Source organism: Physeter macrocephalus, chromosome 5 (genome assembly GCF_002837175.3).
Source record: "Physeter macrocephalus isolate SW-GA chromosome 5, ASM283717v5, whole genome shotgun sequence".
Lineage (NCBI taxonomy): Eukaryota > Metazoa > Chordata > Mammalia > Artiodactyla > Physeteridae > Physeter > Physeter macrocephalus.
The window spans coordinates 85450775-85477573 of record NC_041218.1 but is presented as its reverse complement, the minus strand read 5'-3'; the positions used below and the strand labels follow the sequence as shown (position 1 = coordinate 85477573).

At 34.9% G+C, this 26799-nt stretch overlaps 1 protein-coding gene across 1 annotated transcript in view; it reads left to right on the top strand.

Moving 5' to 3' along the window:
• LOC102973323 (platelet glycoprotein 4) overlaps positions 1-26799 on the top strand; it is a 73443-nt gene that overhangs the window by 26177 nt on the left and 20467 nt on the right. Inside the window, exons 2-7 of the mRNA XM_028490140.2 lie at positions 6159-6347; positions 7557-7654; positions 8737-8886; positions 14707-14795; positions 15288-15490; positions 25098-25258. Coding sequence (XP_028345941.1) covers positions 15371-15490; positions 25098-25258 — 281 coding nt within the window. The 5' untranslated portion in view covers positions 6159-6347; positions 7557-7654; positions 8737-8886; positions 14707-14795; positions 15288-15370. The remainder of the gene's footprint in view (positions 1-6158; positions 6348-7556; positions 7655-8736; positions 8887-14706; positions 14796-15287; positions 15491-25097; positions 25259-26799) is intronic.

The following is a 26799-nucleotide window of genomic DNA, read 5'->3' as shown; positions in this document are numbered from 1 at the left end:
ATATAGGGTATGTTATATAGGGGTCACTGCTCTACTTGGTAATCAGGGAATCTTCCACTGAGTTTGGTACCACAGGTTCTCATGTTTTTCCCTTAAGGATGATGAAAGATCAGTGAGCTCCTATGTATCTGAAGTCTGTGGAGTCTTAGGTTGCTTAGAAACTCAGTGACTATGTTCTTGTGATGGCAACGCAATTTATAAGTGAATGCAAAAGTAACTTAGTTGGCATTTTGCCAAATCTCCATATTTTGCTAGTTAGACTATGCAGATCAGCTCTTCTATCACATAAGTATTTATTATTCACACAGTCAAACTAAATAATACTACAACTTACCAAATTTTGAAAAGAATAATTTATAGTTTATAATAGATAGCAAATACATGAAAATTTAGCTTAAATTCACTATGTAATTTTAGTTATTTCAAATTTGTTATGTCAGCTGGTTATTATCCCATCGCCTAAACTTCCTTATATACGTGTAAGTTTTGCACTAAATTAGAAGCATGGGAAAGTTAGACTACTACAGTATATAATCTATGTGTTAATAAAAAAGGCTCTATAAATTTGACTTCTATTAATCTCTACAAATCCATAAATTTAACCATACATGTAATACATTTTAATGATATTTTTATTTTACATTACTAACCCCTTTTTCACATATAAATATAATATATTAAAAATATTATTTATTGGGGCTTCCCTGGTTGCGCAGTGGTTGCGAGTCCGCCTGCCGATGCAGGGGACACGGGTTCGTGCCCCGGTCCGGGAAGATCCCACATGCCGCGGAGCGGCTGGGCCCGTGAGCCATGGCCGCTGAGCCTGTGTGTCTGGAGCCTGTGCTCCAAAACGGGAGAGGCCATGGCAGTGAGAGGCCCGCGTACCACAAAAAAAAAAAATAATAATAAAAATAAATAAATATATATATATATATATTATTTACCATATTATTTCTCTTTAAAATCTTAAGTCTTAAGTAATATATCATGTAATTTGTATACACAAATGTATTAGAAAATTAATGTATTAGAAAAGCACATTTTTGCAATAATGGAAAAGATATTAGGGAATGTACTCTCAACTTCAGTCTGAGTATTTGCTCCTTGCGGTACATTTTCAACTATTTTGCCCCTTCTAATTTAAGGCATGTTTTTACCTTTTAATAATACCTTCTGTTTATTAGTTTTTTACATACTCATGCTAAATATAGACTGCAATCTTCTCTGTACCTCTTCATATGTAGGCACTGTATTTATCTTATCTCCTTATTGATTCCAACTCTCATGTTTATCACAGCCGAAAGCACAGGTAGAGCCGGCAGCCTCTCCTGAGACTAGACTGCTCCAAAGTTCTAGTTACTGTCATTTTCCCATGGTTTTTGGCATTTATGCATTTTGTTTTGATATTTAAGAGGTTATCATATTACAGGTTCTCTTGAGAATAAAAGAACCAGTGTGACTCAGGCTTTCATGTGACAAGGATGCATTCGGTGATATTTTCGATTTTTCATTATTCTTGATTTCTACAGAATTCTGCAATTGATCAAATTTTTCAGTCCTCTAGTATGTCAGTTCATCTGGGCGGTGCCCATGTTACTGATGATATATCTCATTTCACAGATGGAAACAAGTATGAGGACAAAACTTGAATTGTTTTCCTTGAATTAACTGCCATCAGAACAGAAAAGCCAGTTCCCAGGGGTCCTTATTTAAGGCTCCAGTGACTAGGCTACATTGGCACCCTCAACAGAGGTGCATTTTGTTGTCAGATAAAGCCCTGCTGTTTTTTAACAAAATAAGTGAGCAATCCGGTACAAATCCAGTAAACAACCCAAAGAAATCAAACTATCAGCAAGGGATCACACGTGTTAGTCTATAAAGAGATAGGAGATTGGCATGTAAAATTAGATAGTAGAGTAAAATAGTAAGGAGACTTGGACTAGGCAAAAATAACGCAGTACAAGGAATGATCTACATTTTATATTTAATCGAGGTTTTTGGTGTGTGATTGAAGTACTGTCACAAATTTACAAAATCTTCAATTTAATCAATATGTCTATTCCTGGCAACTGGAGACATAAGCACAATTGGCACATTTGATCATTTAAAATGTTTGGGAAAAAACTTATTGTGTAGTCACATGTCATTTGTCCTTGTATTGCAGTTACTTAATAAATACCTGTGGAACAAAAGAAGTAAGCCCTTCTGAAGAATATTTTCCAACGTGGAAGAGTCAGACTGTTTAACACATTCAGATTCTTGCTTAAAGTAGACTACATCTGTTCTTTATTCCATTAAATGCCTGGTGTCTACTAAATGTAAAAGATGCACATCTGGAAAATAACCAGCCCTTTTAAATTTGATGTTGGATAACCTGGAAAAGTAAATATACTCTTCTACCAAAGTATTTAACATACCCATGTCTCTTTAACGTATGTTGGGACACTTGTAGTATAGGTTTTTCAGCATCTATTCAATGAATATTTGAGCACTTATTATGTGTCAGGCACTATTGTAGAATCTGGCATATTACCGAACACAGTTCCCAGGGAATACATTTATAAGGAGTTTCATTGGGACCTAACTCCCTTGCAACTCATTAGTGAGCAAATAAATAATGAATTGAGCTTTTTTACGATACTTTGTACAAGTAGGACACTAAAGTACTCTGGAGATATAGAGATGAATAAAATATATTCACGTGGTATTTTGTATGTGCTTAATATTGAAACCTCTGTTGCATATATTATAGAAAACCATGTTGCAGGGTTTTTTTTTTTTCTTTCTTTACTTTTTTTTAGGGACCTACTGATTAAATCATATTTCTTGACCACACTTACTGAGTGAGAAACTTGGTTATATGTTTAGTTTAAAATGCATGTGATCTACAGTCCATATTTTACATAGAATCTCAGGGTATCAGTTTGAGTACTTTCAACTCAAACTTGCTGAATTGATACAGGGATATGAGGGGCCCACTAAACGGAAAACTTCAGAGTTAGCACTCTTAAGGCACAGTTGGATCTAAGTGCTGTCTCTTCTGATTTTTCTTGGCTCTTCCCTTTATTTGGGTGTTGGCTTTAACCCTGGTTGGCCTTCCTTCAAGTTTTGAGATGGTTCCTGGCAGCATGAGTACATGTTCCGTTATTCTTACACATTCTTACACATAGAGTATGTGAATGGGGAAAGATGATCGTGGGAAGATCAACTTCCACCCATATTGAACAAAGGAGCCTAGATTTTGTGAGTCCTGAGGAGACATATGTTCTTATAACACTAAACTTTTGATAATGCTTTAACTTATAACAAATAAATAGGGATATAGTTAAATAAAGGAAAATATTAAATAGAACACTGACATCTTTAGAGGCAATATCACGTTAGTACCATGTTAATACATGTTTTATAAATCAAAATATGAAGGTAGCTTTTGAATCTTTCCTTCTGTACTCAATATTAAGGGGCATCTCTGAAAGCAAAGTCAGCTGCTTGTGGCTTCTAGACCACTACTTGCTTCTCACTACACAGGATGTACTAAGGATCTGAGGATAAGTTCTTGAAGAAACATTACTATCTTCCTTTCCTCTGGGAAATTCTTAAGCTTGTAGAAATGTCCCATCGAGATTATGATTTATTCAGTCAAAATGGGTGAATTTAGCTATATTTATTCATTACGTTTCATCTTTAAAAAATTGAAGCCAATCTCCTAAAACATGTCTTAACATATGCATATTGGAATTTGTCAAACAACAGATAGTGTCTATTTTCAATTTTTATTTTATTCACCTAAGATTGGAGGAAGATTGCCTGAAAGGGTGACATCTTCAATGGTAGAATGTTTTATCATAGGAAGAAAAGGTTTTGCCTGTAATTAATTGGCACCAAAAGACTTAAAAAGGAAAATCACCACAGTATTTTTTCCCTAACCTAAATGACATGGCAAATAAGCCAGAGAAAGTTTAGTAAACAGTACGAATTTACTTTAATCTTTATTTTTTTTAGTTTCATAGCTTGAAGAATTTAAATATTTTCTACTACACAGCATGGTAAATAAATATGAGCTTAAAAGAATAAGTGGCGGAATAAGGTTCAGTTGTAACTAAAATATTTTTTGGTAATATTTGGAAACCTGTGATTGTGTATTGAACTGCCATCAGGAGGTAGAAGTCTTTCAAAACAGAAATACCCATTAAGTGGATAATGTGAGTGTATCAATAAAAGGAGTGAAGGAATCATCTCACACCGGTCAGAATGGCCATCATCAAAAAATCTAGAAACAATAAATGCTGGAGAGGGTGTGGAGAAAAGGGAACACTCTTGCACTGCTGGTGGGAATGTAAATTGATACAGCCACTATGGAGAACAGTATGGAGGTTCCTTAAAAAACTACAAATAGAACTACCATACGACCCAGCAATCCCACTACTGGGCATAAACCCTGAGAAAACCATAATTCAAAAAGAGTCATGGGGCTTCCCTGGTGGCGCAGTGGTTGCAATGGAATATTACTCAGCCATAAAAAGAAACGAAATTGAGTTATTTGCAGTGAGGTGGATGGACCTAGAGTCTGTCATACAGAGTGAAGTAAGTCAGAAAGAGAAAAACAAATACCGTATGCTCACACATATATATGGAATCTAAGAAAGAAAGAAAGAAAAAAAGGTCATGAAGAACCTAGGGGTAAGACAGGAATAAAGACACAGACCTACTAGAGAATGGACTTGAGGATATGGGGGGGGGGAAGGATAAGCTGTGACAAAGTGAGAGAGTGGCATGGACGTAAAATAGACAGCTAGTGGGAAGCAGCCACATAGCACAAGGAGATCAGCTTGGTGCTTTGTGACCACCTAGAGGGGTGGGATAGGGAGGGTGGGAGGGAGGGAGACGCAAGAGGGAAGAGATATGGGGACATATGTATATGTATAACTGATTCACTTTGTTATAAAGCAGAAACTAACACACCATTGTAAAGCAATTATACTCAATAAAGATGTTAAAAAAAAGTGAAGGAACAAATGAATTCATGGTTTCTGCTCATTTAGGAATAGCTGTGATTTTGTAAGTATAATTGCAGTAAGTTAATTTGGATGCAATTTCAAATTTACATACCTAAAACCACATTTAATTTTGAAAAACTATTAGAAAGATAAAAATGAGATGCCAAACAAAAATCAACTAGGACAGTTAAATGCAAGGTAAACCAACGAAGAAAAGAAGGAAAAATGAAAACTGAGAATCTTGTGGAGGAGAGAAGTCTATACTGAAACTTACTATAAAAATAATATTTTGGAGGGCCTTCCCTGGTGGCGCTGTGGTTGCGCGTCCGCCTGCCGATGCAGGGGAACCGGGTTCGCGCCCCGGTCCGGGAGGATCCCACATGCCGCGGAGCGGCTGGGCCCGTGAGCCATGGCCGCTGGGCCTGCGCGTCCGGAGCCTGTGCTCCGCGACGGGAGAGGCCACAGCAGAGGGAGGCCCGCATACCACACAAAAAAATAAATAAATAAAAATAAAAAATAATATTTTGGGACAGACTTATTTACAACATGGGAAATATTTAGTGGTTTTTAATTTTGAGTTGCATGAAATGGTATGGTTTCCATGTTTTTATGGGCTTATTTCACCTCCAAATATTACTCACTGTAGTCTTCATTTCTTCAACCTACTGTGATTATCCAGTTTTCCCTGAGGAGTTGTAGAAAATGAGAGGAAAAACAGGCCTACAGCAGTCTTGGATCATGTCCAGAAAATGTTTTTAGTCTTTGGACTACATGGAGGATGGTGCCCCAAGCCTTGCCCCTATACACAGGTTGGGAAAACAATGAGGATCTCAGCGTATTCACTCTCAACAGGAAAGCCCTGTGTCCTTAACAAAAGGTGTACTACAGAGTACACTGAAACGCACTCGGATAACATAAACATCTCGATTCACATTTGTATCTTTACCCATGAACAGGAGGCAATGTGGGGTAGGACAGTTTGCTTGCTAAAGGCCACAACTGAGGGCCCTGGGTCCTGAAAGCCAGGAAAACAGTTGTGTTAACAATCTCTGAGGATAAATGTACTAATCAACCAGCGCAAAACCAGCAGGACCAGTAGAGTCATTTAGGGTGACATTCCATAGCAATTCAGATTCCATAACCTGCTACTGTTTACTTAAGTCACAACCTCTGGACAAAAGAGAAGAGCGACATTCAGGAATCTGAAAGGGGATGGTCAGAATGAACATGATTTGAGTCCTTGGTCGCTTGTTGGAGAACGATGAGGATGACAGACACTTGCATAAAGACACGGCTGATGTTATTTAAACCTACTTCAGAATAGAAGATTTCTTTCTACTTAACCATAAGGTAAATTCCTTTATCAAGTCCATTGTCAGTGCCCCTTAATGTGAAACAAACTTTAATGATGCTACTAAAACATTAGGGCTAAAATGAAGTTTAATAGGTAAGTTGAACTTCTCTATTATTCAAAATTTGAGTGTGCAGGATACTAAAGGGAAGGTTTTACTGTACCCCTGACTAGTTGTCATTTCTTTCATTCAAGCAGATAACCAACTGTCACAGAGAAACATGCAGAACAGTTGCAGGGTTCTGATATTTTAGAATTCTGAATTTTTATGATATCTACCTTGTGCATGATAGAGTAGTAGTCTGTCACTTTTATTCTGTTTGGATTTTAATGTTTATGATTTATAGAATATAGTCAAGTAAATAAGATATATAGAAAGAAATTTAAATGATTTATAACATTTCCAGGAAAATATTTGCTTCTTGAAGTTTTATTTCATATATTAGATAGATATATACCCAAAGGTCATCCTAAATAGTAGAATTATTTAAATGTTATGTAACAGTTGTCTTTTTATTTGAAGAGATCTAAGAGAAATTTAATTTGGGGGGTTTTCATAGAAGGATTTTGCTGTGCTCATGAAACTTCTATAAAACTAAGAGAAAATAATAAATAGTAAAGAACTTCCAGTTAGAACAATAGGCTATTTCCTTTTTTAAACGTCTGTTTGTCATCCTTGTTGATTGACAGAGTCTCCAGTCGTTTTCGCAATTATTAGCCTCCACACCCTTTAGATTTATGAAAAGTGCATTTTGTTTAAACTTTATGAAGTGGGGTTTTCAAGCAGGAAAGTTAGACTCTGATAATTCTGCCCAATCTACACTTTCCAGCCCTGGGCCCAGTTTATCATCTGGAATAATGATTCTGTAGTAAAAGAGTATATTAGAGGCCACTCAACAAGTTAGTTCCTTTTGTCTCTCTGGCCTCTGACTTACTTGGATGGGAAAATGGCCAAAAGAAAAAAAAAAGTACTGCAGAGGATCTCAGATATAGGTAATGGGTCCTTACCAGAACATAAAAATAGACCTGGTAGGTGCCATATCAGTGGTGGGATGTGTGTGGGGTTTTTGTTTGTTTGTTTGTTTTAATTACTCTTGCAACAAAACACTCACTGGGATCTGACGTCTGTCTGTCTGTCTGTCTGTCTCTCTTTTTTTTTTTTTCTTAAAGCATATTTAAACTCACACTTTTTATAATGGGGATTTCAGCATAGGGTTTTCTGCAGAATACCATTTGGTCCTACTAAGAATTGACCATTCAAATGTTGGAGCATTTGATTGAAAAATTCATCTTAGCCTTTTTAAAGGTAAGTCATAATGATTTTTTTTTAATAAAAAGATTTCTATCTCCCAAATGATAGGAATGACACTACTATATAAACACCCGTTAGAAGTTATAGAACAGCAACAGCAAGCAGGAACTGTTTTCGTGAAGTCATTAGGCTTTTTTTAAAATGTAGGTTTGTGTTGTTTTCCAAGTTATCAATCTTCTTACCTTTTATGTTTAAAAAAATATTGAAACCTTGTCCACCAGCCTATGACATTTTGTTTCTTGATGTTTAAAATCTTATGTTTATTTGTAAATATTTATTTGTTAATATTTAAAATGATGTACTATCCAATTTGATTATTGCAGAACTTTCATTGTCTACTTAGGCTATTTATACATGATTTTTAATTTAAATTATGAATGAAAATCAACATAAATAAAAAGCAGTATAGTAGGACTAGTTCTTATAAATGACTTGCCAGTCTATGCCAACATGCTTTCTAATGTGCAACTGTTAACTACCTATTGTTTTAGAGAGTCATTATTTTGTTTAATCTTCTATCTTAATTTCACAACTTTTAGTGAACCTGACTTTGTCTACATGGTTAAATGCAATGCATGTTTTGGATATATTAAGCATTTTAAAAAAATGAACAAAGATATTGTAATTGCTACTGGGGATGGTTAATTGCATTAATTCCAAATAATGATTCTGATTGATATAAATGTTTATAAATTATATAAAATTTGGTAACAGAATAAAAAAACAAAATTAAAGTTTTTGGATGTTTAGGAAGCTTATTACAAATATCAGCAAATTATTTTCTTGAATGATGATACAAAGTTTAAAGGACAAATCATTCTAGAGAAATTAAAAGTTTTAATTTATAGTAATTTATAGTAAGTGAATTCATACATAACTGTAAATGGCATAAATTCTCTAAAGTAAATTTCTAACAGTTTCTAGAATTGTAACATATTGAAAGATGTTTTTGAAATCTTTTCATGTACTTTTCAGTCCTTGACTGTGTAGTTTTAAATTAGTAAAAGAAACAGTGCTTTTAGTATTTGTTCAAAAAATAACCAAAATAATAATTTTAAAAAATTTTTGTTATGTAGAGAGTCCACTGGTGGACTGGATTTTATGAGAGAAAAAATACGTAGAAATTTTTTTCATTTACCAAAATCATTATGAGACCGGAACAATAAATCCAATATAAAATCATCAGAAGTTAAGCTGGGAGGAATAACATAATTACAACTGGAGAGGTATTGGACAGAGTGTACTAAATATTTTGGAATTTATTTTGGGAGTTATAGTTGCTACTCTTAATTTTTAAGAAAATGTTAGCAAAAAATACTTGTGGATTTTGTTTTTCTTCCTGAAGGAATGGATTTTGTAACTATTTTCTCATTTAATCCAAATGTGTTTTAATTCACTGGCCCAAGTCAAGGGTGAAAGTTTCAAGGAGCATTAGTCTAACCTAGAAGCTGCCTTTTCATTTGCATGATATTCTAAATGCTGGTATACATAAGAATAAACCATTTCATCAGATTTTACTGTAACCTAAGAATTTTGGAAATAATCATTCTTCTTTGTGTAACTTATACACATTTATTAGATTTTTTAAAAATTATACTTGGCCAATTTGCAATAACATTTTACTATTATGTTACAGTTGTTCAATATAATATTCCATAATATTTCAAATAACATAACATGTGCTATGACAGGAATTTTTATTCATTATCTCATTGAATTTTATTTGACATTTTAAACCATATATGATGTATTTACACCCATTTTAGAGAAAACTGAGCCACAGAAAACTATAATGTTAGACTGTGAATTGAACCTAATTATTTGAATTCAAAGCTCAGAATCATAATTATTGCAAATCTTATAGTATTCTACTGTTTATAGTAAGAGTTGGGTTGGGAAAAAAGAGATAACAGCATTTCTGTCTAGGACTCAACAGTCAAGAATGGCTCTAGATAATCCTATTTAAACGTACATGACTCTAAGAGAATCATTTCAAACCTATAGTAATCTCTATATTCAAGTACTCCAAAAACTACTCCAAAAAGGTTGGTTTGCTTCTAGAAGAACATTTAGTGTAATAATGAAGTCAATGTAATTATTGTTTTAATTTTCTAAGACTACCACCAAAACAAGTTTTAAGTTGTTATATTTGAAAGGCATAATTTAGTAAAGTATATTATTGTTTTGTATTATAGATGTCTATAAACTTTTTTCTGTTATATATGTTTAGCTCCATATATTCTGATAGGATGGAAATACCCATATAAATTAAAAGGATTATGGTAACTTGAATAAGAGAAGGTGTCGGAGATCTCCTAATCTAGTTATTTAAACATTTTCCACATAGCCTTTGGGTTCTGTGGGGATGACTCAGAGCCCAAATGAGATGTGACTGGAAGGGGAAAGGGCCACAGTTCTTGACAACTTTGACCAGAATAGCTATTCTTTTAACTATCTTTATATGTTGGGATTGTGTGTAAAATAAGTACTAGTCTAATGCCCTTCTGTTTCCACATAATGAAACACAACCAGATTTAAATGATTGATTTAACTAGCTTGATGTGAATCTGCATCTTAATCATGGTTAGGGAATCATGGCTTTGTAAACACACCTAGATATCATATAAAGTAAGAGTGTGAACAGGAACTTAATTTGGAAAGCTAATTTTCATCATTCATATTCAACCTGTTGTTGAATTAATCACCCCCAAAACTCTAAAACTGGGTTTTGTGGGCAGATACTGTATTTATTAGGTGAGGAAGACTGTGTATCAAAAGAATCACCGTGTGTGTCTAGTGGAAAACAGAGGTATGTGATCTGGCTTCCTATTCCAAGGAAAAGTGGAAGGAAGGCTTATGGATAGAATAGGAAATTTCTAACTCACTCATGAGTTAGAAAATGTCATCCAGGTCCTGGCATTCGTTTATGGTACAAGTACATACTCTTATAATCTGAAACTGTTTTAAAGTTTTGTAGTTCACATCCCAGGAAACTGTACTTCCGGGCCATGCCTTTTCTGGGTGGAGTTTCCCAGGAAACACAGCTCTATCTGCACATGGGAATAATTACAGATTCTCTGGGAACTTTATTATTCTGACCTACTAATGGAGACGCTTCTTATAGCTCAGTCTCAGTTCCTGCCACGAGGTTTCCAACATAGTGGAAAGGCATAACGCTCATAAGTTCATCTAGAAATATTTCATAGATATGACAGCAAAAAAAGAAACAACCACGTGTACATATACTCATGAATTCTACAAAAGGAATAGGACTTAATGTCTGTGAACTGATAGGATACAGCTGATCTCCATATAGACTCAAGAAAGTTATGGGATTAGTGATATCTTAAAACATTTTATTTTCTCTTCCTTTTTATAGGTCTCAAAAATATGTTTTCTTTCCTGTACCTTTGATTATTTTTTGTTTTCTAAATTTAAGTACTTTAAGCAAGCAGTAAGTTATTACAGATATCAATGTCTTATTATGAAGAAATAACAGTAAAGAATAAAACTTAATCTAAAATTAACAAGTAAAATAAATTTTATTATGTAAGAAGCTGTACTATTGAGAAAACCAAGTGTGGAAAACACAAATTTTATGTGCTCTAAATGGCTACATGTGAGAGGAGAGTGGGGAATAACTACACTTTTTTTATGAAGCTCTTGAATAGAGTGTCCTGAGTAACCTGAACTTTTATGTATTCAGTGCATGTCCTACTTAATTTGTTGGTCCCTCCTTTGCTTCATGTGAATAAAACTACAGTTGACCCTTGAACAGAACAGGTTTGAACTTTGTGAGTCCACTTTTACACAGAATTTTTTCAGTAGATACTACAGTACTACCTGGTTCACAATGTGTAGTTGGTTGGATCCACAGATGCAGAACTACAGATAAGGAGGGCTGACTGTATAGTTATATGTGGATTTTCCACTGCCTGCAGGGTCCATAACCCCTCTGTGTTGTTCAAGGGTCAACTTGTATTTGTAATTTTGTACTATGAAGCATAAGGTTAAAGTATAATTATACTAGCAATACTTACTTATGGTGACAGGGCACTGAAGCATAATAAATGAACGCAAGTAAGTAGTTCCCCCATATTCACGAGTGTGGAGGATACCTTCTAAGACCCTCAGTGGGTGCCTGAACCCAGAGATAGCACCAAACCCTAAGTAATCCCCCTGTAGCCAAGATTTTGCTTTCTATAGGTTCAGTTACCTTCACCTGACCACTTTTGACCATGGGTAAGTGAAACTGTGAAAAGCAAAGCCATTGATAAAGGAGGACTACACTACACGTGTGAAATATCTTGCCTATTCTTAGAGAGAAAAAAAAATGGAAACTTACATCAAGGTAACAAAAGTATGTCGGCCAATAGAAAATGTGAAAAATTAGATAAACTCAATCTTTTTCTGTTGAAAATATCAGTACACATATGCAGGAATGTTAGAGTAACTCTTGTATCTTCGCTTATGCATCATCCAGACAGTGTCAGACTAGGAACTCTCTAACCATGCAATTCAACCCAATAAATTATTGACACTTCTGTTTTCTGATGAACTTGACTCAACAGCAGTGGGCTGTGTATACTATCTCACTTCAGTTTTAAGTTCAAAGCAGACAGAGCCTAGGCAGTACCCAGGTCTGCCCATGACTTCACATCTCTGGGCTCAGGGTCCTTGGAAGTCATAATAATGAGTTTTCAGGTTTAGAGAGAGAGACACTGAATAACCTGTTACCCCCTGGGTCATCCAGTGGACTTTCTTGGGACTCTTTGCCTCTTGCAGAAACTCTTTCCTGTAGTCCATGGGGCTGCTTGAATAAAGGAGAATGATTCTGGGAAAGGTCAGGTAGATTCTTAACTAGGTGATGGCATAGATCTGGAAAGGGGCAAATAATACACACCTCTGTCCATCTCAGAAACAATAGAATTGTAATGTTTAACTCATTTTATATTCCATCTGTCAGAATTGCAAATGACATTAATATTGAATAATTTTTAGTGGTGTTTATATAGAAAATACAGTATCTTTCCAAAAGAGATGATTTTATCTTTGAGTGGTATTTTTTAATAGATTCATGATGTTATAGAAACAAAACTAGAATTTGACCCTTGGGATTTCATGTCCCAAGTTTTTAACGAATTGCAGTCCATTTGTTTCTACAGAGATTCTCCTCAAGTTTCCTAAACAAGGGATAGGATAGTGTTAGTTGGGAGTGGGGAGACCAAGTTAGGAATCAGGGTCTCGGGGTTCCCACCACTGCTGTAATCAAAGTCACTCTGCCTAGTCTTCCATGCAAGAATTTGAGTGAAGAACCAGTTCAGCTGCCTAAATTAAAAACTGGGGATCTCATCTTAGCATCTTATTTTACACATGAGGAAACTGAGGAATAGAGCTATTAAGTGACTTGCCCAAGGTCAGCTGGCAAGAGAGTAGCCAATCACGCTTCGGTTTATTTATTCTCCAGTCTACCAGTCTCAATTATAGCAGGCTCGATCCCTGTATTTTGATGACTACCTTAAGTATAACTTGCAGATTTTGAACTGGAGAATGTTCTATAAAATGAGCATTCAGTAAAATATTACTTGATAAGCTCCCCTGAATATGATCACTTGTATACAGTACGGAACACCTGGGTGACATTCTCTACTTAGCAATTACAATGATCGTTTAAAAGATGATGTTTCACAAAAATTTTAAGGTGCTGTACAATTACCCTTTGCAAAGGAGATTCTACTTGCAAATATCTAGTCATTATTATCAGGTTTAAATAATTTGTTCCATTGCACTATGACCATCCTGGCCAAAACCATAGGAGGTAGCGTATATTCTTCACCCTACACCCCCAAGCAATTAATAAAAAGCCAACTCTGCTTGCTCAGGGACACATAAAACTCCACAGGAAAAATAAATCACTTCTTTAGGCTTGTGTGTTTTGTTTACATTGGAAAAAAAACATGTGAGACTAATGAGACTAATTCAAGCTTCTTAGCCATGAGGACCTCAGTGTGAATCAGTTTGCTCATCCTGATTTACAGTGGAAGTATCCTAGCTATAAGGCATTGGTAAAGGGAAATCCTAAAGGATGAAAAATAAATAAATTGCCATGAAAAAATTTTATAACATCTTTTTCCATTTGGGGGAAAAGTCTTATTTTCTTAACATTAGTCTTAACACTATTTTCTTAACTATGCAATTAATACTTTAAAAAAACTAAATGTTTCCTCAAGCAGAGAGAACTACTAATAAAATCATCAGAGTGGTACTTCAACCACAACAAAGCTATGGAGGGAAAATCTGAGACCATAACAAAATATAATTATTTTTAGACTTACAAGGTTGAGAAAAATATTGCGTGTGCCTCTTTTTTGTCTGTAGCCTCCATTCTGTTGGCAGTTTTGATTTTCTTGGCCAGGGGCATTTTGAAGTAGGGAATATTTGTTAATAAGCTGCAAAGCACAATCTGTTTGTTGATATCAGGTCAACCCCATTATAAAAAATGTGATTGCAACCAAAATAGCTCAAATGAGTATGTTTTCAATATTTGAATAATAAAGTCTTATTAACTTTGTTACAATAGGATCTACTTATTCCACTAAGAGTTTTCTTCCAAAGATAAGACTGACTAAGTGAAATACCTATTGACACAATCTAGTTGCTTTTGGCATGAGTCAGTTGCCCATGACAAAATGAACAATATTGCCCTTGAATATGTTAAAATATATATATTTGAGACCAGCAAGAAAGCAATGCCTATCACAAAAACTAGACATCCTCTACATATTTTCTTTAAAGTCTTTTCACCTTTAGACTATCTAAAAATCAGTTATTAAAAAAAGAAATTGAAAATGAAGTACTCTTCTTTAAAATATTTCAGTGTTTTCAACACCGTGTATAAGAAAGAATGCAGGCATGAACTCAATATTGATGAAAGTGGAATTTTCTTTTAATAGTGATTATAATTTTGATGATATTAGGGAGTAGTCTAGTGCTAATTTTCTGACAATGTATTTTCCCAATTTACTTGTACTTTTTTGTTTTAACAGATAGCTTACAATTGATTACAAGAATTGATTCCTCTGAGACTCATCAGATCATTTCCTGTAAAATCCGTATCTTTCTATTTGTGAAAAAGGTAAAGAAAACATCTGTCACCAAACTTGCTTAGTGTTTAGATGTGATAGACATCAGTCCACCCACATTCAATTTGCAGGAGAACTCCAGTTAGGGTGCAGATGGTTGTTTTGGGGTGGAGAAGCCAGATAGAGGGTGAAGATTCCCGTAAGTGTCCCAGGCTGATTCAAGGTAAGCAGAGGGCGAGTGTACAGTAAGCATATTCTCCTTAGATAAGATTTCAGAATGTTAATCATCCACAGAAAGAAAATTTTAAAGAGGAGAACTTTGAAGAACTGCTCTATGTGACATTATTTATTACTTCTACCACTGGTAGGTAGGTCAAATCAAGAAAGGACAAGACCTAGAAAGTTTTGTTTAAAAAGAAAAGAGCATCCGTTTATTTATAACTGGCAAAATGATCTGTTTCAGTTGCATGTTTTCCTTGTACTTTGATCTCTTTGTATGATACTTATGCTTCTGTTTTACGATCTCCTTCTAATAATAAAACCAGACCTCTTGGAAACCATCCTCATCAGACCCAGGAGTTTGAAAGAAGCAGGTTCTGAACCTTAGTTTTTTCCCTAAACAAGAAAAATGGGCTGTGATCGAAACTGTGGGCTCATCGCTGGTGCTGTCATTGGTGCAGTCCTGGCTGTGTTTGGAGGTATTCTAATGCCAGTTGGAGACATGCTTATTGAGAAGACAATTAAAAAGGTACAAGTAATTTCAAGAATATTTCTTGCCGTCCTGATTCATTCTGTCTTCCATCCCCTTTTGGCTTAGGGTGGCTGTTTGATATTTCATTGTAACTGGCAATAATGTGTCTCCAACACAAACGTGATTGTGAACTACTGAAACTCTACATGATAGAGAAGTGGTCACAGTATGATGTCTATTCTACTATTCATATTCTATATGAATGCACTGTCATCTTAGGTCTCAATATTTAACTTCTGATAAAAAACTATTATAGGTATGCAGGTAAGCATAAATAATTGCATTTAATTATGTCAAAAGAGTATGCTGATAAGCTTTTGAATGAGAAATGAGTGTTATTTTGTGAGGGTACGTTTATAAAATAGTTGCACTTTGATTAATGTTGAGAAAAGTAAAATCATATTTAATATATATATAACTTAAACAAAATTGTGTTTAATATTGATGTAGGAATATTTGGTAAAAGTGGTAAAAATTATTGCTGTTTGGTAAACTGCTCTATATGATATGTGTAATAATATATGATTGTCTGATAAACATTTCTTATTGATGAAGTTTGATAATTGACTTTTAGAAAATACTTCCAGAAATGTTATGTAGAACATATCCTAGTATACATGTAACAAGTTGACTGTAGTTTTAACAAAACTAAAAGTAAAAGTGACTAAAATATATTCAGTCACCTATATGTTAAGTCACTAAAAATAAAGTGACTTCATATATAGGCTTTGTACAACAAACTAGAATTCATCTCCCACCCTAGTTCCTTCTAATTCAGTTTCATACTCACCAACTTTAATTGACAAAGAGAAGGAAGACTAGAATAAAGAAAAGTAGATCTGCTGAAGTCCTAAACCAGGGATGGCAAATTCAAATGGCTTCAGGGGTTTGGAGACAAGGTTTAAAAAAAAAAAAAAAAAAAAGGTGGGGGGGCAACTACCAAGAACAAGGTAAAAACAAGACAAGGACTATTGTGAATTTAAAAGTGTGTACTCTGCCCAAAGGCATGTATGTTCATTTTAAAAATACAATGCTAGCCAAATAAAACATATCTGAATGCTGGCATCAGCTCTCAGCCTGGTTCAGATGTCAGTGGTCTAGACGTTAGTAAGCACAGTGCACATGGAGAACAACAAGAATTGAATCTGAAAATGGGCTAGACTACCAACTCATACTGCAATTTCTGTTCCTGCTAAGACCTTGATCTGTCTCATCCATTCATCCATGTTTAACGTCTTACTCTTAGTAGGAGTATAAACACATACAATTATATTTCACTAAAGCACTGGCCTGACAAATAAATATGAAGATTTAATTTCAAATCTAGTTACCCAGGACAAGAAGTTACTATTTTCCAATGTTTTTTTGGTTTAGCTAAAATGCTTAGTCTTTAAATTTAAAAACTTTTCTCACTGTACCATTATAGCTCTTGTCTTAGTATAACATATTTTTAAAAAATAGGACATTTTTAGGTGCAGTTTCTATACTTGCATGCTATATTTGCTTAATAACAGTATAGTCATTTCTATCCTTTCTCTTGCTAACAGACTGCAAAATTTTCAACCTCATGCATTTAACTGAAAATATACATTAAATTCCATCTCCTTCCTTGGAATTCCCAGTTTTCTTGATAATTATTATTATTATATTTTATAAATTTATTTATTTATTTTTGGCTGTACTGGGTCTTCGTTGCTGCACGCAGGCTTTCTCTAGCTGTGGTGATCAGGGGCTATGCTTCGTTGCGGTGCACGGGCTTCTCATTGCGGTGGCTTCTCTTGTTGAGGAGCATGGGCTCTAGGCTCGTGGGCTTCAGTAGTTGTGGCTCGCGGGCTCAGTAGTGTGGCTCGCAGACTCTAGAGCGCAGGCTCAGTAGTTGTGGCTCACGGGTTTAGTTGTTCTGCGGCACGGTGGATCTTCCTGGACCAGGGCTCGAACCCGGGACCCCTGCATTGGCAGGTGGATTCTTAACCACTGTGCCACTGGGAAGCCCTATTTTTAATACAGTTCAGTAGAGACAGACAGGTGATGGTGAGGTGGGGAGTATCTAATAGTGCGAGAGGGAATTGCCATTGTTCAACACCCTTTCTGCTCTATAAACTTGCTTCTCTTCTGTATATTCTGTGGCGAGAGAACAGGATCAGTTCTAACACAGAGACTATAACTTATTATTTGGAAAAATCTTCAGAATAGAAAAGTGACAATAATCTTCCAGTGCACAGCATTTTAGACTAAGACTATTTTTTGATACATAATTGATCATCTGTAGCTGAATAGTGATCATCTATTCTTTCTTATTATTCAGCAATATTATTCATTTAGACCCTGTTAGATGGCATGAGAGGTGCCAGCATCTATTTTAATTGTTTAATATTTATCTCTAAGTTCATAATGGCTAATTCTGAGGAAATAAGAGTTTTGAGTCATCAAAAATTGGCTTTTATATAGAGGCTAAGAGAGAATGAAATAAATATTTATCTCAAGAAATATACGTTTTAACTGGGGAAAAAGCACATTGTAAAAAACTACAGAGACCTGTGAAACTCTATAATTGAATTCTAAAGCATATACTATAGAAAATAAATATTATTTAGAAAGAGAACTTTCTCAGTGTATTCAATAACTTCAGGAAGAAGGTGAGACTTGAATTGGATTTTGAAGTATAAAATTTTGAAAGTCCAAAGAAGGCTCCAATAAAAGTGTCAAAGGACTGTTTAATACTATGGGGAAAGTTGTGGAAATGCAACTAAATGTTGTGATGAGGGAAGGAAGAATATTAAAAAATGTGCCAAAAATATAGGATTAACAGGAGAGACAATTAGAAAAATAATAACATGGGGGAAGATTTAGGAAGCTTTGAACATCAGTCAGAAGACTAATTAATGAAATGATAGGCAATAATAGATGGTGTATGTTTTCTGGTAGCTGTTAGATATAACAAAATCTGCATTCAGAGACTGATATCAAATATACTATATACTAATATGCTAATATACTATATAGCATACATACTAATATACCATACTATATACTAAAATGCTAATAAAGCATTTATTTAGTCCTACTAAGAGCTGCATATATACTAATTCATTTAATCTTCACAAGTATCTATGAGAAGGTACTATTATTTTACCCATTTTACAATCACAAGACCCTAAATCAACTTGCCAACTCACCTAGCCAAATGGAGGACGAGCTAGTTTCCAAACCTAGGCAATCTGAAGGGAGAGACTAGATGATTTACACAGTTTTGTACTCTCTAATTCTACAATAGAATGTACTGGAAAGTGAGGAGACCAAAAACAGGAAGCGCTATGTAGGGCATGACCACTTTCAACGAGAATTTAAGACTCCCTTTAGAAAGATCTTTGCACAGTCTGCACATAACAAAAGGCACTCTGGTCTAGTGTGGTGGAGTACATAGAACTGATGGGTGATAGGATGCAGTGGGATAGAGGGACTAAACGGGAGAGAGAGGAGTAAAAAGAACAAACTGCAAGATGTCCAGTTGTTATTGATAGAAATCTACAACTTAGAAGGATAAAAAACAGACATTTTATAAGCGATTTGATATGAACATCAGTGTATATTTCAGAGGTCAGAGCTCAAGAGATTTGATCATTATTATAGAGAATACAGATAAAACTAAACAGTAGATTTGCTTAAGGAGAATTTGAATGTAGAGACAAAAGGGCAGAGAAATTACTATAGGATTTGTGCATTCAGAGGTAGGTAAGAAGACAAAAACAGAAAAGGGTAAAATTATTTTATATGAAGCAATGAAAACAATAGAGTGCATTTTTGGGGAAGTTAATAGGGAGCCAGTTTTCAGGGAAAGAGAATAAAATGATCTCAGGCAGATGAAAATTAAGGAAATAATGGTTAGAACATGGTCAGTAATGACTTTGAAAGTATAATTTCAGTAGGGTAGGGTAACAGAGCAGGGATAAAATAAAGAAATAGAGGGCTTTCCCTTCTTGTTTTTGAAGTAAGGTTTATCTGCAATCTTTGGTTTACATTGTAACCCAGCTCAGTATCCACAGACTAAGACATCATCAGAATCCCTTCAATGGTCAGGGGCTGTGTGTACATTTAAGACTAAGCCTGAGTTTGCTCTCAGATGTTCATATATCCGTGATGATCTTGCCCATGAATCATGTAAAGATGCTGGGACTTCTTCTTTATTTAAATAAAACTGTTTCTTTTTAATTTAGTTTACAAAATTATTTTTTAAATGAGATTGGCATATGTATCTGTTCGGCATGCAATATAAGTCAAATCTTTGAATTATGTGTAATTCCAGGGAGCCAAGTATCTTACCCCTGACTCAGAGCACTTAGGTTAATTCTGTTATTTTACAAATATATACAAGTTTTACTACTGGTCAGTTTTGTCTACAATTGAAACTCATTGCAGATTACTTGCTTTATTTAATGGACTAGTAGCAAATTGGTAAAGTTATTACCTGTATACAAGCACCAAAAAAAAAAGAAGTGCTTAATTTTAAAAGATCAGAAAATCATATCATGTTGTTATCTAATTTTTAAATATAGAATTGGGACTCTATGATACCTTCCAGTTCTAAAAGATGGCACCCTGACACCAGCCTTTGAAATGGCCTAAACTAGTCCATACATTTTACTTCATGTGTATATGTGTGCGTGTATATGTATATGTATGTATTTCTTTACTCGTTATTTCCAAGGGATATTTTCTAGGGACTTTGTGCTTTTTATGCATTATAACTGGAAACTTTTTTACCAGTATTTTAGACTTTGATTCCTAGTAGATTTGTGTGGGCCCAGCAGGTTTATGCACTCTTGCTAGACACACTAAAAGTCAATGGCATGAGCTACCACGAATGTGGAAAGTAGAAATTATCAAAGGACTTCAGAAAAAGGTCAAAGTTCTGCCACCATTTACAAAGGTTAATGTATCACTTGACACTGTTAATATCACTTGATATATGTTTGCTGAATATTATATAACATAGGCAATTTCAAATAATTTTAATTTAATTCCCCTATGATATTAACTGTAGAACACCAAGAAGGGAATTAAAGATACCTTTTTTTCCAATTAAAAACTAATGTTCAATTATACCATCATTCAATTATACCATCATTTCCTTCCCGCATTCTTGAAAAGAATGATCCTTCAGTAGCCAAAAAAATGCTTCCAGATAAAATAAATTAAAATAATTATTTATGTTCATTAAAACAACTAGAATTTCAAATCAACAGTACATATTATAGTAAAATTAATTTATATTTATATTAATTTTATAATATATGCTAAAGCATTTCCAGATATGATAAAATAGTTTTTACATTATTATAGTATCTAAAAAGCTCAAAAGAAGTGCCAGAAGTATAGGTTGTTAAAGATGGTAGCATTTGTTTTAAATTTAATGATAATATATGAGAACATGAAATAATCTAAAACAAATTATAAATTTAAATAGCAGAATAACATGGTTTAAACACATATATTTGCATATTAGCTCCAACAATAAAATCACTTTAAAATGTTTTAAGAAAAAGCAGATCAGCATGTGTAATTTTTCTTCCTCCAGCCCAATTTAATATCAACATAGTTTACTTTTCATGCCAAATACAAAATCTCCCATTTTAGGTTCTTACATAAACTCTTGACGGCTGATTTCTGAGTTTCAGAAACACATTAAATCTGATCCATTTCACCAAATGTTATTCTGTGGTTTAATTGTTGACTTGATAACCTGAGACTAAAATCACTTTTTGACTCTCAACACAACTGGTACTAATATTCTAATTCATTCTCTCTCTCAGCACGCACACACATATGCATCATGTACACACAGAGGAGAATATTTTTTGAACATGGGAAGACTGCTTGTAACTGGTCCTAAACAGAACAAATTGTAATAGTGAGTGGAGAGGCTAAAGACTCTTTTCAGTATGTTTCTGCTTTTTAGGGAAGTTTTGATTTCACTGGATGGAGAATAAATACAAAAGTGATTAAATAGAAGAAGTAATATCACAGGATTTTACATGAGTTATTGCCACATGACTGGTTTAGACAGGAATCCTATGAATGAAGTAGTTAAAGCAATCTGGAAAGTAAGTGAGATGAGAGTTCTCCCTCTAAGGGGTGGAGAATATTTGTATAATAATAATAGTCAGTGTTTACTGAATGTGCTAACACTGTTCTGAGTGCTCACATTTATTCATTCTTACAATAACCTATGAGGATAAATATTTAATTATACCATATTCCACTTATTTTGACTTTCAAAAATACTAATTTCATATAATTCAATCTAATGTTATCATTAGTATCCCTATTTTACAGATAAGGAAACTGAGGTACAAAGAAATTAAATAACCTGCCCAGGTTTAACTGGTTAGCAAGTGACCAAACTGGGAATCAAACTCATAGCATCTATTTCACTGTTAACCACTTCACTCTAGGCTTTGAGTGAAGAAGCCAATATACTTGGTCAGGCTGGGAGTAGGCTAAGGAAATCTACTCATAGATTGAAATCTCTTGGACTTGCCCAGTGGTCCAGGGGTTAGGACTCTGCGTGCTTCCTCTGCAGGGGGCTCAGGTTTGATTCCTGGTCAGGGAACTGGGCTCTGCATGCCACATGACGTGGCCAAAAAAAAAAAAAAAAAAAAAAAGATCTGCTATATACGATTCCGTCTCTTGGTACTCTGTAAGAGCCCTGAGAAATGGGACGATATATTTTCTACATATTTATTCTATATACTTCAGGCATAGGAAGATATCAAGGACATTTTAATAGTTACACTAAAGTTGATGAGTACTGTTTTCCCGTAACAGCAGTAATCAAGTGACCAGGTGACTAGATAGAGGACATTACAGTCCCATATATCTGCCTTTAAATTAATGTAGCAAAATAGAAGTTTCAAGGTAAGTGGCTTTAAACCCAGCTGGAGACCCTGTCATGTGGCAGTCATCAGGCTGGCATCCACTCATTACTAGGGCTGGATAGTCTGAAGACTTAAAATCAGGGACAGATACTGATGTACATATTAGCCAAGTGAGAGGATGTTGAATTATATTACTTTTTCTGTACACATAATTATCACCTTTGTACTTCAAATTTAGTAAAAGATCTGCAAAACAGGGTAGAGAGTCCAAAGTCAACTTAAAATCAAGGCCTCCTAAATTCACAAAGAACATAAAAACTTTTGCTCCTTTTAGAGGAACTTATGATATATTTAGCCTTGGTAGTCAAAGAGGCCCATACAATTTTTTAGTACATTTGATAATGTTAGGATAAGAAGAAATTCATTCCTATTGTGACTGCTTCAATATTTTTCTCTGTGTCTATGAACAAACCATGGTGTTATGGAAACCACACAAGACTGGAGTGAAATGCCAGATTCTCCATTATCTACTACTAAATTGTCATACAACATTGAATCAGACATCTGCTTCTCTAGGACCCACTTCTACTTCTAAAAACTGGATGGGGTTAGATGACCCTAATTCTAAAGCTAGTAATTCAATGCATTCATGTCAACTCTTTGTGTTTCAATTTCCCCATTAAAAAAGATCTCTAGGTCAACAAATAAGACAAAGTAATTCGTGGCGTTCGAAGAAAGGCATGATACAGTTACAATGTCTTTTGATATGAAATGCACAAGCATCAGAGTTAGGGAGTTTTCTGTCCTGCCAGTACATTATTGAGTCCCTTTCATTAAGAACTGAAATAAAATATGTGTCTTGAGAGGTACATGATAAACAATCGATACTATATGTATTAGTCCTTAACATTCTATAGTGTGAGAGTAATAATGTGTATGTGCGCATGTTCGTGTGTGTTTTCCCCTCAAACAGTCTCTTGAAATGGGTAAATTAACATAGCTTTCAGCTTCCATATGGATTTCAGCTTCAAAAGCCCCATCATTTAGGGTAAACACCTTTACATCTAAAAGAATAGCATTAATACTTTATCTGTACACAATTTTGTCTTAATTTTGAGCTTGCTATGGAAATAGACTTTTTAGGAGCAAATACAAAGATTTTCAAGGACAATTGCTTGTAAAAAGTAAGAAGATCTAACATCGCTTTAGCAGCTCCAATTGCATTGCAACAGCAATGATTGCAAAAGCACGGGATTTTGTAAAGGCATTTTAGCTGATGCCCTGTTCTTCTCTAAGGAATTCCCTTATTCTCTCCACTAAGTAATAAGTAAAGTTTCCTGAAGATATGAAACTTAACTTGACTTCTACCAACTAAGTGCAGAGGTGACAGGAACAAAAAATAGTAAAAACACGGTGTAAAAGAGGACCAGCCTAAGGGTCAGAGACTAGGCTCATCGTCATGATTCTCCTTCTAGGTATTTGCCTCAGTTACCCTCGGGCCAGACACCTGGTTTCTCAGAGCCTCAGCACGCTCTCCTAGAAAATGTGCTAACGTTCACTGTCCTTTCCTGATCCATCATTCTATGAATTGATGCTTCCAGGTGACAGAAACAAAGAAGTCAGATTGTCCCTGTATTCATAGGTCTTATTAGGCTCATTTTGTGTGAAATACTTTCCTTCCTCTTCCCCTGGCAGCAAGGTAAGTTGGAACTTTACACCTGGGCATTCCTCCCAAGGTACTTACTTGGAAACACTGCCTGCTACGAAGTCACCTTTGTCTGCGTTAGCTACTAGAGCTTCAGAGGCTTCCTGCCCAGAGAGTGAAAGCCTTGGAAGGAATCCAGGAGAACATCTATGATAATTCCCTCGTTTTACAGATACTGAAATTGACCCAAGGGGTTTGGTGACTTTCTACTCAGTCCCAACTCCTGAAGCACAAGGGAGATTTCTAATGTAGGGTTCTCTGATTCTGTCATTGGTATTTTTCCTATTTGTCTATCTTTATTACAAGGAGCATCAGAGATTTTTAATGGATTTCACAAAAGGATAACATGAAAACTTCCTTATTTCATCCTTTTTTTAAAAAATAAAGTATTAACCTAATAATAACGAATTAAACTTGTAGTTTTTGGAAACATGTACTAGTAGTTTTCTGCAAATGTACTGAGAGTTGGGAAAGCCTCATTGAGCAGGGTTTTGAAGCGGAGAAGTCAAATTTGTGTTTTTCTTAATTTAACAGATATTAAGTGATTTTCCCCTGAAGTATCCAACTTTTGAAGAAAATGAAAAAGCTTCCAATACCACTAGAATTTTCTCTCAGTTTTTCTGTTTTGCCTCTTCAATCCATCTCACTGAGGGCAGAAGAGAAGTTAATATTCAACCTGATAAGAAATTTTTGGAAAAGCTTTAAATTAGCTTAATAAGTTGTGTTACAAACTGTTGCAATGTTGCCATAAGGTCACTCTAAAGCTTGCTAATGGTTGGCCTTACAGTCGGCAGACATGTCTGCAATATCAGACACTGATTCTCTTTGTAAAAGGTTGACGAAAAGAGATTGCTATCAAATGTGTTGAAAACATTTCTGTCGCAACCTGTGGCAGGTTGCAGAGGTTCTCACAAACAAGATACTTGAGCCTGGTTCTTTCACTAGCTCATTAATGGTTTTAAACTCCCTCAAGTGCCCATATTTACTACAAAGAAATAACCCAAACTTGTTTTCTTTTTCATAGGAAACTGTCCTTGAAGAAGGTACAATTGCTTTTAAAAATTGGGTTAAAACAGGCACAGCAGTTTACAGACAGTTTTGGATCTTTGATGTGCAGAATCCAGAGGAGGTGGCTGTTAACAGCAGCAAAATTAAAGTTAAGCAAAGAGGTCCTTACACGTACAGGTGAGCGAGTCCCCGCGATAAGTGGCACTCTTTCCTTGACCATATGTGTTTCTGGAAAAACCTCCACTTGACAAGTGTCCTTGTATTGAAATGTACTTATTATTTTCTTACCATTAATATACACTGAAATTTTTGTTTCTGCCTATATAATACCCTAATCTAAGGATTTAATGATGATAAGAAATATATATTTTATTATGAATTTACTAGCACCAATTAACTGCCCTGCATTTAGGAAGTTACAGGAGTTTTACACTTGTGGCATATATTTTCAACCACTCTAAAATATGCGTGCTAAATAAAAAACCATCTATCACAATTTTAAAACCAGAGCACTTTGAAATCCTAAAATTGAAAGTGTAGGTTATATGAGTGGTTCTCCGAGGGTGGCTCCTCAACCAGCAACATCAGTATCTCCTGGGAACTAAGTAGAAATGCAAATTCTCAGGCCCCATCTTAGACCAAATGAATCAGAGACTCTTGGTTTAGACCCCAGTAATGAGTTTTACAAGTACTCTGGGGGATTGCAATACACACTCAATTCTGAGAACCACAGCATTAAACTGCTTCTACCTAACTACAATACCTGCTAAGGACTTCTATTCAAACTAATTTCCAGGTCATTTGGGTGTTTGTATTTATTCAGTAGATTCATTCTTATGTTTTCTTCAGTACTGAGACTGAATGAGCTATACCTTTATCTACATGCCTGAACATACTTTTGAATAGAATCGTAGCCTATTGGAAGTAGGGGCAAATAATTAGCCAGAACTTTTCATTTTGTAAATTTAAAAACAAACTGATACCAGGGTAAGTGAAATGATTTGTCCATGTTCACACACACCTAAGAATAGGTAACTTAGATATTTGTGTACATTTTCTCCTATGTAAATTATAGACTATGTGTATTTTCTAACTCTCAGAGTAAGAAAAGGGGAGATTGAGGTGCTAAAAACACTAACCTTATCCAAGTATTAGGAATATATTTATGGTGCCCATATGTGAACATAGCTAATCCTGCTGTATCATTTGTTATACACATGAGTGGTTTTTCCTCAAGAATAATACTACTCATACGCCATGATCAAGTATTATTACAAAATTTCATATTTGTAATGATTTCTTCTAATTCATAGTTTTACTTTCTTATCTGTTTCAGATAGCCTATGATTATATAATTTCTTTCCTCTCCATGCATTAATATGTTTCTAGATTGACAACTCACACGCAAATATAATGAAATAACAGTAGTTGGGAGGGTGATGCCTGCTGCCGCAGCACATGATATGTAAGCTGCCAAGAGCCTTGGTGCCTATTCTGTCCTAATAATTATCCCCACGTCTCCTGTCTCCAGGCACAGGTCTGCGACTATTCACAGCTCTGTCAAAGAAGACACGGTTTTCATTGTTACCAAAAGAAAACCAGAAAACAAAACAAAACAACACCTCACCTTGGAAAATATTTTTATTTTTTCATGGTCTTATAGTTCTTATGTTGTTATGAAAAGCCTGTATGAATACCTTCGTCCAAAAAATGTTGTA